A 15,708-nucleotide genomic window follows, 5' to 3' on the forward strand; every position below is an offset into this window, starting at 1 on the left:
TATGGAGGCGTAAACTAAAAAGTCCTCTAACGCGGCCAAATTTGATCGCATCGTGAAACAAATTGACGTACATCTATATGAGGTAGGGTACTATCCTTGTACCAAGTTTGAACGAAATCGCTCCATGCGTCTCTGAGATATCTGCATGAACAGACGGACGCACGCACGCACACACACACGCACAGACATGACCAAACCTGTAAGTCCCCCCGGACGGTGTCACCGGGGACTAAAAAGAATTGGCACAGGAATATCTCAGATATCTGCATTCATAAGCCCCTGTGCGTGGACACAGCATTAATATTAATTTCATCCTGGGGACCCTGTGGATCATACCTGGGGACCCTGTGGATGGATATCAAAGACAGGAAAGAAAATGGCTGTCACACAGCCATTTATGATCGAATCATTACAAAAATCGGCGTGCATATATATGTGATAGAGATTAATATAGGTATCAACTTTCAATGCAATCCCACCCGGCATCGCTGAGAAATTTACGTGAACGCCCGCACAGTCGTAAAATATAGGAAACAAAATGGCCGCCACGTAGCCATTTTAGACCAGATCAAAACAAAAATCAATGTGCATATGTGTAACATATAGAGTGATCTATGTACCAAGTTTGAATGGAATCGCTCCTAACATCACTGAGAAATTTGCGTGAACATATGCACTGACATCAAATACAGGAAACAAAATGGCTGCCAGACGGCCATATTGAATCAGATCGTAAAATAAATCGATGTGCATATGTATGGCATAGGTGATAATCCTCGTACTAAGTTTGAATGAAATCGCTCCAGGCGTCTCTGAGATATCTGCGTGAACGGACGGACACACGCACGCACGGACGCACGCACGGACATGACCAAACCTATAAGTCCCCCCGGACGGTGTCCGTGGGGACTAAAAACTGAATATACAATTATATGGAAATGTTGTTTTACAGTCATGAGTATCTGGTGTGTGCCGAGAGACAAATATTAAAATTGGACAGTATCATCCTGACCACAGTTTGTCTGACTGGTTGTTTCCTTCTGATTTTCTGACACGGTGATAGGTACAAAATATTATGCTATTCACGATAGTACACAACATAGCTTGCATTTTGTTCACAGTAGAACTCGAGTTTTACATGTAAGATAACTTTCTCGTAAACTGTAAATTCTGGCTTCTGGCAGCTCAAACGTCGCAATACTACATTTTTTGATATGATATGGAGTGATTTGCACACATGCAGTGACAGTCGATATATTCATAGTATGAGAGTCTACTGTACATTAAAGCATAGTGATGTTGACAACTACATGCATGCCAGTGCACGATTTCAAAGTAGCCAGGAGGAAATTCTAATGGCCTTTTAGTGGAAATATAGGTATTAAACGACAGTGAAACAAACAACATTAGTTATCGTGACCTTGCTGAAGTGCAATCTCGGATCATGTATGATCTGATGATCATGCCAAATTACCATGTCGGATTTAGCCCTGCGTACGATGCTGTGTGTTCCGCTACAGCTATTCGCCCCGCTCACCACAGCCCTGCAAAGACCCGTACGTAGGGTCGGTGACTTCAAATCCATTTTGGGACTTGACGTAAAAAGCCAAATTACTGCCGAAATTCAGCGTTCTTGGGCCCAAGTCGTATCCCTGCCCGCCTCAGCTACTCGATCGCTTCCAAAAATGCCAGTCTTTTATTCACTTTTTGTAAATAGCCGTCGATGTCGGCAACTCTCTCGCTAGCCCTGCGTACGTACGCAGGTGTACGCAGTGCATTCCCTGTGTGCGTTCCTAACACACAGCATCGTACGCAGGGCTAGCGAGAGAGTTGCCGACATCGACGGTTATTAAGTAAAAGATGATGTCAAATCAATGCACAACTGTCGAAATTACCCAAAATAAGCAACAGAAAACTAAAAGTTATCGCTGTGTCGAAAGGACAGTATATCAACATAAAAAGACGCTAGTTTGTTATGACATGGAGGCCGGAGGTAGAAGGACAGAGCATTCCCTCGCTCTCACCCAGCTATTAGTACGGGCCGCCGGTGGGATTGCCTCACTATTAAAAGCAATGGATTCGCCGGTACTGGGGAGTACGGAGGCCATCATTCTTCAGTCTATCGAAGGAGCGGTTCGTGCCAAAAAATACATGACAGCAATCAAATATACGCTAAAACCTTTAAAACGTCAAAATTCGCAACTGACCGAGAAACATAACTTGTTATGTGCGCATGCGCATATTAAGGGGAGACCCATTTGATTTCGGGGGGGGGGGTATGCAGGAAGTGGGTATGGGAACTTTTTTTGTTAGAGAGACAGCATTTTTTTATTTCTACAGTCAGACCTGCATCAATTTTTTTTTTCAAATGGAGTAGCAGTGCAATTTTTCAAATTTAAGCCAGTGTTTCACATATCACAGGATGTTTTTATTTATTCATTTTACATTCCAACAAATGACAAACAAAATGGAAAGTCTATTATATATACAACTTTAAATTATAGAACACTTTTTTGGCAAATCAACTGTGATCAGTACTATACCTGCTTTTCTTTAAAACAGTCAATTCCTTTTAAGTTCTCAGGGAGATGTTATCTTTTGTGGTCAGAGAAACAAGGCTCACACATTGTATTTAATTATATTTGTTGTTCCTCAATTTTCATTGTCAACTTGTAATCTTTCTAACATATTTATATTGAGAGAATAATGTATTGGTTTTAACACTAGTTTATTGACTCCTATCTTGTTTTAAATTTTCACGATTTAGAGAAGTCAAATAGTCCCATCTAGATATTGCCTACACCACTGAGATATTGCAACAGAAATCCTGAAACATGATTTCTTGGGTCAGAAAAGGGAAGGAAACATCAAGTGCACCGAGGTGTACAGTAGTGAATGCTTATATCATAAGTGCTGGAAAAAAAACACATAAGAATTACTTGTGGTAAAAACATTTGCGTGCCTTTGGCAGCATGCCAGCAAAGAATACATGAGAATGAAGTTTCCAAAATTTTGCTCATTTCAACAGCATTGTGACAATTCCTTTTTTATTTCTGTCTGTTATGAGAATATTTTTTTCTCAAGCCATTACAGGCTTAATTTTTGTCTTTTATTTTACCTGGTGACAATTTTTTTTCCTCGAAATCCTCCATACCCCCCCCCCCCAGAAATCAAGTGGTTCTCCCCTAAGTGAGCCCCTGACCTATACGGGCCAGTGGATTACTTCCTCAGTAGAACTGATATGCCTGCCAGTACCGGTGTTTATCGCCTACGGAGGCCATCATTCTTCAGTCGATCAAAGGCGCCTTTCGTACCAAAAAATACACGACAGCTGCAAAAGTGCATCACTGTCAACTTCATAACTATAGAACATGTTGAAATACACAGTGAAACGTTCACAATGTAAAAAATGTGCATATACCGAGAAACAAGATGGCGTCCGTTTCGATTCTTCAACTCAGATTTTGTCCTACAGTTGTGCGCATGCGCAGACGGTAGCTTTAGCGAAAGTGAGGCAAAATCAAGTAAATATAAAATAAAATGGATAAAAATATTGTTTAAAAATAATGTAAGGCATGTATCACCAAATTTTGAACATTTCTGACGGTATTTCAACTATACGAACACCCATGCAAAACATCACAATAATCAAATCAGTGGTTTTGAGGAAAAAGTGAAAATAGTGGTTTTCAGAAAAAATCTAAAAAAGTGACTTTAAAATGATTCAATCAAAAAAAGAAAAAAGACCGTTTGAGATACATGCCCACAGTCTGAAAGGAGGGTACTTCATTTGCATGCATAGTTAGGGATTTAGTTCAAATTCGAACAGCGCCCTCTAGCCAGTGAGTGACGGTTATGGCATTTTTCGCCAGAATTTTATCCGCAGATATCTCAGCCTTCGTTTAGCATCCGTCCTGTTTCCAGTTAGCGGCTGAATTGTACTCTTAGTTAGTGTTCGCCGATGATTTTTTATGGGGTTTTATCGATTCGTTTTTGCGTTAGCCTTATTTTCATGGTTTTCGAGCGACCGAAAATGCCGTTCACTAAACACTGCCGCAAAAGCATATCCAAAGTCAAATTTCCATGAGAAGTAGGGAGGGGACGTATCTTGAGTAGGTCCATATGATCTGAAAAAATCTCAGTGGCTTAAGCCTCCGTTTTTGAAATAAGTCTCGTTGAAGTTGACTATGCAGCGACGTTCATGTGTTAAATCTAACATGGCAACGTACAGCGCAGCGTGAGTGTACACGTAAACTCTTTCAGCTCTTTCTCGGTCCTCACCGGCTAACTTGGCAGATTTTTTCGGTTCTGTTTATGTTTTCAATGATTGTGACGAGGAAGCAAGACTGCAAGCTTGTGTTACCTCACTGGCCAACACAATCTGCCTGGCTGGCTTCTCGGTAAAGTCGTGGACGGTGCAAATGGAAAAAACACACTCCCGGTGACAGAAGGGCTACGTTTATCACTGTCTGCGGCCGTACACGTAGTATAGTGGTAGACACCACAGGCGACCCAATAGGTTCTGAGTTTTTCACACTGTTTTCTCTATCATTTTCTCTTCTTTCTTCATGCTCTGAATGATCGGAATAAATAAAATAAATGGTTTATATTACCTAACCTAGCCTCTGTGACTCTTTATTTATTTTACACTCCATTACAAGGACGTATATCTCTCATACACACATGCTGTAATTAATTAGTCAACACAACTAATTATGCTAATCCGTGGACTTATCAGGGATTTTACGGGTTGGTCAACATCGCGAAAGATAGGAATGGTTACTAAAACGGGTAACATCACTATCTTTCCGATGTTGACCGACCTCTGATAAGTCCACGGATTAGCATAATTAGTTGTGTTGACTAATTAATTACAGCATGTGTGTATGAGAGATATACGTCCTTGTAATGGAGTGTAAAATAAATAAAAAGTCACAGAGGCTAGGTTAGGTTATATAAACCATTTATTTTATTTATTCCGATCATTCAGAGCATGAAGAAAGAAGAGAAAATGATAGAGAAACAGTGTGAAAAACTCAGAACCTATTGGGTCGCCTGTGTAGACACCCGTCGTACTGACTAGCAGTGCTGTTTCGTTTATGAGTGATTTTTTCCGTTTTCGCATTCTAGTAGCTAGCAAACATACAAAAACTGTAGGAAATAACATCGACTGCAAAAAATCTCCGTGGATAAATACGGCTACTCTGTATCCCGCACACGAGTACGTGAATATAGATGCGGCTAGAATGATAGCCGGTAAACAGCTGCGCGTTGCGGCCATCCCTGCTAGCATTACCGTGCGTGCTCGAAGTGTCGAACTAGACTGGCACATTTTATAACTCATGTAACTAGCAAAAAAATTTTTTAAGTATTGATGGTCATAATGTGACATTAATTAAATACTTTATTTATATATAACATCAGTGACCCGAGATTATAGGAGTAAACTTTGAAAAAAATGAAAGATTAATCGTGTAACACCCGCGCCGTGTGAACTACAAGTGGTTTGGTCGCGGTAAACAGCGTGGAGTGTACGTAGCGTAACGGGTGTTCGTATACTCATAGACCCTCGAGATCTACGTATACAGCGATATGGTAACTGCATGCCAACATTCAACACTGCCGCAAATACATGTCCATGGTCGCACGGTCATGAAATTTCACCAAATGTTGATAATAGTTAAATGAATATTTTCTGAAATTTTCGGCTTGGCTTAAGACCTCTAAGGTCATTATCGAGCTGTTTTACGAAAAAGGTGAAGTTTACTTCCGCATTTGGCGGGTCGACCTCGCCACCCACTTTGTAGCGATTTAAATAAAATCTTCTCAACTTTTGTGAGTTTACCCAAGGAAAACAGATCATTAGTATGTATGCTACAACTGAAAGCAAAAATTATAGTTCTAGCTATTGTACGTTTTGCTGCACGTCGATATTTAAAGACCACCCTTTCGCCGTATTTTATCCCTCACTGCAGTAGCGGTCAGCGTAACGAAAACGAGGCTCTCTAACACGAACTTTTATGCAAATTTCATAGGCTCCTTTCAGACTGCCCAAGTGACCACCAGACAAAATTTCAGAAAAAGTTACTGAAGCGTTTCTGAGATACCTGCGTCCACAGCATACGGCCCACTATGTTGGCCGTATTGGGCCGCGCCATCACATTAGTACCTTGTGCCCACAGGGCACAAAGTACTAATAAAAATGGTGAAATTATCATCAAAAGTTAGCAGCACTGGGGCTTTGAAAAATAGTGACAATATCACTGTTTGCTCCCATATAGTTATCAAAACAATAATTGTATGAAACATGGACATACATACAGACAGATTGACATACACAGACTGGCACAGAGTGATGACATTGGCCCCCATGTGTGCCTTGGCCCATGGAGTGATAAAGATATAACAAACAGCTGAATGTAATGATAAAATAGTTAAAGATATAGGCCTACAGGCACTCAGGGTGAATATGTTACAGCAATTTGATTAGTTTCTTTTCCTTTTCTACTTCTGTGATAATTTTTAAGACAATCAATCTGCAAGGCAGTTTATATATTAACAAATATGTTATCTTTAATAAGAACACAGCAAACTGTTCTTGATTTTTCATTTACAATATTTGACATAGACTAAAATACATAACATGCAACCAATGTTTACATTTTGCTCATACACAAGATACATGGAGAGATTTCACCATACAATCATTAACTCAGAAACCCTACAGGGAAAAGTAAACATTGTTTTCTTTACAAGTCTGATAACTTTGATAGTTAGTAAACAGGTTTATGTTAACATGATATATTGAAATTAGGTTGAAATGCGGAAGCAACTATCTTCCATGTCACCCCTTAATGGTTCCCACTGCTGATATATCTTGGTGTGATCAACATTTGTAGCAAGTCTCACCAAATTGTGTCCAGTCATTCTCAATGTATAGCCGTTTTTTCTAAAATCATTAATTATGCAAATGAGCAAAAAGTAAGCAAGCCACACCCACCAAAAACTAATCAGTTCTTGCCATTTGCAAACTGAATCTATAGTCTTGTTCTCACTCTGAGTTTTTTGGGAATTGCAGGGTCTGTGTTGAAGCTTTGCAAATACAGTGGATTAGCCCGAGATTACTGTGAGCGTCCACATGCGTAAGTTTCAGGAATGTGAGAGGTCAGAAATCGACAGTCTGCGCCCCCAATCTGCGCTAGCGCATTTCAATCTGCGCTATCAATCTGCGCTCCCATTCTGCGCTATCAATCTGCGCTCCTATTCTGCGCTATCGATCCATGAATGTTTTGATTTTAGTCATTACGGTGGCATTTATGACACTGCCGCGATATAGCTGCCCGCTAGATGATAAGACATGGCATGGTCTAGTGTTGAAATAGATTTGTACTTTTGTACAGCATACCGACACTTGTACACCATACCGAGTGTCAGGAAGACTGGTTATTGAGTAATGTACGATCGAATGCAATTCCGAATCAAGCGCGACATAAAGTTATAGTCTCATGGATCCTAGGGCTATGAAGAAGACATTCAATAAATTTTCTTTCTCATATAAAAAGCTTGAGAAATGATCAAGTACATGTAGTAAGCGGAAAGTCAAGTACGCTTACAATTATGGTAGACCTTGCTACAAGTCGACGACTTAGTCGACAGCCCAACAACGCACAGCAGAGGGAGTGGCAGGGCTTGCTACCAGCCACTGCAGCAACCTTGCGACATTGATTGAAGCAGTTTGTAGGATGGCCTACGGAAGCGCAAGTGGATACAAACTTTTGGTCTGGGTTACCGTCACTATTTAAAAACTTTTTTTACGATTTTTCTGTCGATATTGAGCATTTCTGTTCATGTTCAGAGAAACGTTTGAGCCCGACAATTCTGACGTTAGCGCGGCCAGTTCGCAATGTCCGTGATGATGATTAACAAGTTACGTCCAGTGACGTGAAGCTAGCTGAATACACGCGTGTGCGGTCGGTGACCTGTAGATGACGTGACACAATGGCTATCTGTTTATGTACTGATCAGGAAGGTAGGTTGGCATTGATCAACAAATTATGACATCCGTTCTAGCTTTATGTTTATATCATGCGAGGAGGTCAGAAACGACAATGTACTCCCTTGTCACCGCGTCAACCTGTCCCGATATAATCAAGGCAAGGTGGTGTCACGTCTGCAAAGATAATAAATTACGTACTATAATTCCATAGACACACACTCTCTCATAAATGTATGTGCTCCTTCTCTTTTGATTGTTGAAACCATATTCATACGGAACGATTGAACTAACAAGCACAAAAATTGCGATTGAAGTTCCGCTCTTGTAAACAATGGTCAGTCCGTAAATCTTTCTCTAGTCACAATCCCTCATGAGCATGTCCCCGTAATTTCAATAATTTCACAAGCTGAGCATCTCTATCAGCTCATTTTCAACCCAACTATCACTATTACAGTAGCTAAACCAATAAAACAGTTAATTTGAGTGGTGAAAACTAAATAGATTCGTTCGAGATTACTGCAAACTTTTCCACAGATGTGAAGACGAAATATCCAACTCTAGCCAAAACATGACTCTGCGCTTTGGGCGGTTGCACTCGACGTCTTTTTACCAATACTAGCTACAACCTTATATCAAGGAAAACGGTTGCGCGACAGGGCACGTTCAATTCGAAAATAGAGAGCAACTTGAAGGCAAACTTGATTTATTTTAAAACATGGAGGTATAAAAAGACCCCTTTGACTAAGTTATGATTGGAAAAATCTCGCTGAAGTGTAGCGAAGCCCCTTCAGACAGGTTCCTGCGTGAAATATTACATATAAATGGACAATATGTGGAACTCGCGGTAGAGAAAGTCATGACCACTGTACTGTCAACAGTGCGAGCACACGACGTAACGAGGCAATCATACAAGGACGCCTTGTAATTTGTCTTCACTACCGCTGGTAGTACGGCGAGAGTGCCCACTAAAATGTTTTACATCCTTGGTGCATAGCTTTTAATTTTCAAATTGAGCCCGTTTGCGAAGTGAAACGTACATACAAGAAAACAGCTGGTAGTCTTTGTCAAGGATTTTGTAAAAGAGAGATTCGTACATCTGATCCCCTTTTTCAACAATACTAGCAATGGAGCAAGAGAGTCAGTTACTACATGTATTAGAAACCTGCTGGGAAAATCGGGCAACAGCCCAGACGTCGCATGGTCACCATGGAAACCGGCGGTTCTATTCAGAACAGACGGTACAGCGGGCGATGTTTCACCATCTCGACAAAATAGAATCATTTACGTAATGCTTATCTTTGACCCCTAAAACCTCGAATAGCTAAATTGTACCAACCACGAAACTAGTTCAGTCACGTGAATATGTATATTTCGATACATATATGAATCCTTTCACAACGGAACGCATCAAAAATAAAGGTTGCGGTTCTGGTTCAAGGACGTTCACAAGAAGACTACGTCGACTAACGTCTATCCCAAAATTTTTTGACGTTCTTTATTTGGCTACGAACGCTTGTTGCTCAGAAGATCAGTAGCTAAAACTGATAGAGATAGTCCCGAATTTAGCTCTTTAGCTTGCTGGGTCTGTAAAAGCATCTGGTCATCATTGCACATCGCATCGACATGATTTTCTTAGAATTTTTACACTTTGTATCACGGTCCCTCTGACATAACTTTTGACACTGTCCCTCCACAAACTGTGGAAAGACGATGATTCGTAATACCATGGAGCTAAAAACAGAAGAGGTATCCCTCATGGTAATTTAGAACTGTCGTATCTCGTCATGTTTCCTGGTCAAACAAAGCCGCATATGCAGCAGTATATGCTTTAATCCATCGAAACCTAGAATCATATCTTACACGACGACGACGTCATGCTCATCGGTATAGACAGTGGACACTAGGATACTGCGACATTGCACTTTTATGTGATATCGGATATTTTCAGGAAATTAGGATTGTTGAGTCAGATATGAGAAGAGGGGAAATCCCTGTGATTTGACAAGTCTTTAGTATTGTCTAGTATTGTAAATGAAATCAGACTGACATATATTCCAAGTCTGTTATCTATAACAGAAATATATATCTATCTATAACAGAAATATATGGGACGTCAAACTTCGATACTGGACAGTAAATAACCAATATTTAAAAATTGTGCAAAGTCGCTCCTTCATGAGGAAATACCCGATCGGTTAGGTTGTGCAGTTGACTTTCCCGATACTTTGGTGACTTATTACAGTCATTTTTGGAACTGGATTTTCAACATAATGACACGTCAACGATGACATTTAATTTTGTTTTTTGTTCAACAATGACAATTCTAGCTTTTCAGTGACCACAGTTTAGTCCCGCAGTGTTCTACCTTTCTGAACACAGTTCATGCGTACGTCTGTGCGAAGATATTTTTGAAAACAGACACAACAGTCAAATTCGGTCTTCGCGTGTCTCAGCAAGATGTTGTGCCGATTCCGCAAACTCAGAAACTTTTCAGTCCGATCTTTTTCTGACTGAGGTAAGCAGATCTTAGTGAGAACAAGTCATCGTTGATGACCCAGTCCCCGCTTGCCAATGGGTACTTTGATTACAGGTTCTGTGATAAAAATACTTTGATACAGATGGCACTCAATGGCCAAGAATGAGTTCCATGGTGATGAAAAACATAAAACCAATGTAGGCCACTATCCTAAAGGTCATTAAATGAGTCAACTGGGAATTAGTTGACAGGATGTTGCAAAACATTTTTTCATTCTATCCTAACACTAATAGATAACCGGTACCATATTTCATAAAGTTTAATGTAGTATTTACAACACTATGAGATCAACATCTGTATCAAGTTTCATCAAATTTGACGTTGTATTTGTGGATATATCACTCTAATTAGGAAAGTTCATTACATATGCAATTACAAATTAATTAAAATGACACTGATAAATGCCTTTTTCACTGTTAAAGCAATGTGAGTTAACATCTGTACAAAGTTTCATGAAATTTGATGCAGTATTTCTGACATATCAACCTAATTATGAAACTTCAATAATTGACATGATACTGCTACATGATGTGAAACAACTGACGAGCATGTATGAAATAGGTCAATGTCCTTGTACCAACTTTGAATGATACTGGTGGAAATACCGGTATGTCTGAATTATGGCTCAGTACATGAGAAAATCGTAACAAATTTGCCGCCACGCAGCGATATTTGATCTTACTGTTTAAAAAATCAACACGTATATGTATTACATAAGTCAATGTCCAGGTACAAACTAATAAAATCAGTTGAGACTTGCTAGAGTTATGGCTCTCGACATGAAAAAAACCATAACAAAATTGCTACCATGTGGCCATATCAGACCATATCGAGAAACAAATCAATGTACTTATGTATACTATAAGTCAATGTCCTTGTACCAGCTTTGAATAAATTTGCTTGATACATGTCTGAGTTATTGTTCAGGACATGGAAAGTCGTAAAAAAAATGGCCACAAGGCGGCCATATTGGATCGTATCACAAAACAATTCGATGTGCATAAGTATAACATAGGTCAATGTCCTTGTACCAACTTTGAATAAAATCAGTTGAGATATGCCTGAATTATGGCTTTGTACACGAAAAAATCATAACAAAATGGCTGCCTGGCAGCCATATTGGATCATATCACAAAACAAATCCACACGCATATATATGACATTGGTCAATGTCCTTGTACCAACTTTGAATAAAATCTGTTGAAACATGTCTGAGTTATGGCGCTGTACATGAAAAAATCGTAATAAAATGGCCGCCTGGTGGCCATATTGGATCGTATCACAAAACAAATCGACATGCATATATATGACATAGGTCAATGTCCTTGTACCAAGTTTGAATAAAATCGGTTGAAACATGCCTGAGTTATGGCTCTGTACATGAAAAAATCGTAATAAAATGGCCGCCTGGCGGCCATATTGGATCATATCACAAAACAAATTGACATGCATATCTATGACATTGGTCAATGGCCTTGTACCAACTTTGAATAAATCGGTTGAAACATGTCTGAGTTATGGCTCCGTACATGAAAAAATTGTAATAAAATGGCCGCCTGGCGGCCATATTGGATCGTATTGCAAAATAAATCGATGTGCATCTGTAGGTCATAGTGCTATGCCTTTGTGCCAAGTTTGAACAAAATTGGTTCGGCAGTGTCTGAGAAACTGTTGATGACGGACGGACGGACGGACGGACGGACGGACACACGGACGGGACCCAATCTATAAGTCCCCGCCGGACTTCGTCCGCGGGGACTAAAAATTAGTCAGCCAGTGAAAACGCTTGCATTCACCCATGTATTTTTATTTGGGGACATTAGGTTGACCTACTGTGCGGACACATATAACGCAACAAACCATCTACCACAAAGTTAACTATAGACAGTTTGAGCAAAGTCGTTCGGGAAAAAGTAATGGACAAAAATACAAGTTTTCAAAACAATAATGTAATATGTTGTCCCTTTTACCTTGGATATTCTTTGAATTCTAATCACTACATGATCTGTACCCTGAGAGTTGGAGAGCGCAGAATGGGAGCGCAGATCAATAGCGCAGATTGAAATGCACTAGCGCAGATTGGGGGCGCAGACTATCGATTTCTGACCTCTCACATAGCTCTAAGTTTAGGCCTTTGTTTTGAAACTGACGCCGACCTAAACGCCTTTTACTGCCATATTGGACACCAACTTCAACAAATTAAGATGGCAGACGTCGAGAACACGTCTTCAGTTTCAGCTCCTGTAAATGCGTTCTAGACGACTTTGCCATCGTCTTCATGATCATTTTGAGGGTCTAGAAGTGTTCAATGTAAATCCACAAATTGAAAATGCATCGGCTTTTCGCCAACATCATGTTTCACGAATAGAACTGAAAATCATACGTGAACGCACAACAAAAATATCACTGTGGTGTAGATTCAGAGACGATATTTTCCTAATTTTTATTGGAACAGAACTCGAACTCCACGAATTCATAACAATAATTAACAAAATGCATCCTACTTTCAAATTTTCATATGAAAATTCTTCACACGAAATAACATATCTTGACCTAGTTATTTATAAAGGTCAACGATACAACAACGAAAACATATTAGACACTACAACGCACACAAAACCAACAGATACATTCCAGTTCTTACACAGAAAATCATGTCATCCAAAATCAACCTTCAAGGGCCTGATCAAAGGCGAAATATTAAGGTACATCAGGACATGCAACAACGAAGAGGACTTTAACAACAAAGTCAAAACATTTAATGAATTACTACAACGAGGATATTCAGAACAAGAAATATCGAACATCAATCCGGAAACAGATTACGCAACACGAAGAACACATTTAAATCACAAACAAACACACAACAAAAACACTAATAAAGTGATATTTTCAACCACATATAGCCCACATATCAAAACAAAAGACATCAAGCAAGCACTCCTGAAGAACTGGGAAGAAATAGAAAAAGACCAAACACTAAAGAATTTATTCACGATGCAACCGATCATCGCATACCACAGTCACCTGTGCTATTCCGCTCTGGGTCTATGCGCCTAATAGACGTGTGTACATATGCCTGAGAAGCATATGTACACACATCTATGGGGTGCATATATAGACGCAGAGCAAAAGAAATCCAAATATTGGGCGACACACTCATAAATGCACAAGTACACAATCTTACAGAAAAGACCGAACAAAATGAAATACAACAAACTGACCCAAATATAAGTATTCTAGCCTCCTTACTGGACAAATAAAACACTGACAAGTTTTAAGCTACAAACAGTGCAACAAAAATCCGAGGAGAGCAAGTACCAAAAAGCGACTGAGGAAGAGACCACACACTGGTTTCGAAACGTAGCGTCAAAGGATCACGCTGTCATTTGACAGCCAGATTACGGCTACGTCTCGCCATCTACACCAATAGCCAAACACACAAAATGGAACATGAACACAGAGAAAGAAAAATATAGTATAGGCGATGTGTGGAGCCGCTTTCCCTTTATTATATGATTGAACTCACAGCGGCAACTGAAAAAAAGTTGTAGGTCACATCCCAAATGTGCCCTTAAGTTGCCACGTGGGGGCGTTCTTCGCCTTTGTTAATTTTCAATGTGTTCACACGGACTCAAGCGCCGAAGTTAAGTCCGAGCTCGGACTCAGGTTCACACCTCGACTCCGTCCTAAATTAATAGTGGCCCAGGGGTGTTGGGAACTGTTCTCATTTACTTTTCTGAGTCGGACTCGGATTAGGGGCGATGCTGGACCACCGAAAACATTGCAGTGAGAACACCACTTATGTACCAAATTTGATTCTGATCTGATAAGCCGTTTTTGAGATATCGAGCGCACAGACACACAGACAGACAAACAGACAGACAGACATCGCTGCAACATATGCTCACGTGTGTGAACACGTGAGCGAAAAATGTATGAGGGGGTCGGGGTAATTAGGGTGGCAGAGGCTGAGTTCAGGTGACCTGGGCTTACAGGGTCGAAACGGTCAGGGGTCAAGATGACGAGAAGCCCACTTCTTGTTTACCCACAGTACTTGTACGTATACATCATGTCATCGACCGAATATAAATAGTCATACTTTCGATTGAGGTCCTGTACAGTCTTAAACTGAACTAATCAGATGAGCTGACCTGAGAAATAAACGTCCGTTAGTTTATTAAGTCTAACGTCTATTAGAAGTGCACTGAATTATACAGTACATGTCATGTGTAAGACTTTTGGCGTGACTGCCATATTCCATATGTATAACTCAATGATGTATGTGAAACAGGCATGCGGCAAGATCTCCCTAACATTTTGTTATGATTGCTAAGTTTTTTGGGTTTTCAAAGAAAAGAAACTGGATTCTCAGGGAATCTAATAATTATAAGCTTATGATGAGTTAGGCATCGTACGTTACCTGTAAGAGATCGTGTTTGTAAAGAACATGAAAACAGAACTGACGATCACAATACAAAGTTCTGGATGTTGAGCCATGACCCGTAGTAAGCGGCTGCGATTCTGGTGCAGGTTTTGCATACTATATGCGCTGTAACTCTTGTCATATTCAACCCGCTGGATAACAGGTACACATGTGCCGTCTGTTCGCCATTTCCGTACAGCCACGTAAGCTTTAAACTGTTACCGGGTCATCGCTGAGGGCGCAGCTTCGTATCAACGTTTTGGGTCGCACCAAGGTCAAGGTACCTTGGTCGCACCCAGCCCCCTGCAAAGGCCGCGGCCCACAGGCGCAGGCGTTGTTCTAGTGTAGACCACGCATGAGTGTAGACCGAGTTAGGCTACGTTCAGACGTTCTGATACGTACACTATCCACAATAGTATACGTATCGGAACGTAGCCTAACTCTACACGAAAACTACCTGGCAGGCCGCCCCGCGGTAAGGGACGGACCATAGCGTTGATCGCGATTTCGAGTTTGTTACTAAATATAGCTGCACGCGCGCGACTTTCGGACAAATAAGCCGAAATTCGGACAAATTTTGTCGTTGTATGCGCGACTGTTGTTGCAGCTTGTAGTCTCAGTCATCAATTCATGCGAATAAGTGTGACGCTAAATAGCCTTTCTAACACTCGCAGGTTTTATTTTCGTCGTTTATGCGGAAAATGCTGACAAATGTTTATTTATGCATATTAATGAGAGAGAACAGTGACG

The 15,708-nt window shown here is 40.4% G+C and overlaps 1 protein-coding gene across 1 annotated transcript in view; it reads right to left on the reverse strand.

Moving 5' to 3' along the window:
- The window catches only part of LOC139152177 (thioredoxin domain-containing protein 11-like), a 48,571-nt gene extending 33,385 nt beyond the window's left edge, over positions 1-15,186 (reverse strand). Inside the window, exon 1 of the mRNA XM_070725296.1 lies at positions 14,956-15,186. Within this exon, the coding sequence (XP_070581397.1) occupies positions 14,956-15,074 (119 nt within the window). The 5' untranslated portion in view covers positions 15,075-15,186. The remainder of the gene's footprint in view (positions 1-14,955) is intronic.
- Between the last annotated feature and the right edge of the window lie 522 nt (positions 15,187-15,708).

Source organism: Ptychodera flava, chromosome 15 (genome assembly GCF_041260155.1).
Source record: "Ptychodera flava strain L36383 chromosome 15, AS_Pfla_20210202, whole genome shotgun sequence".
Lineage (NCBI taxonomy): Eukaryota > Metazoa > Hemichordata > Enteropneusta > Ptychoderidae > Ptychodera > Ptychodera flava.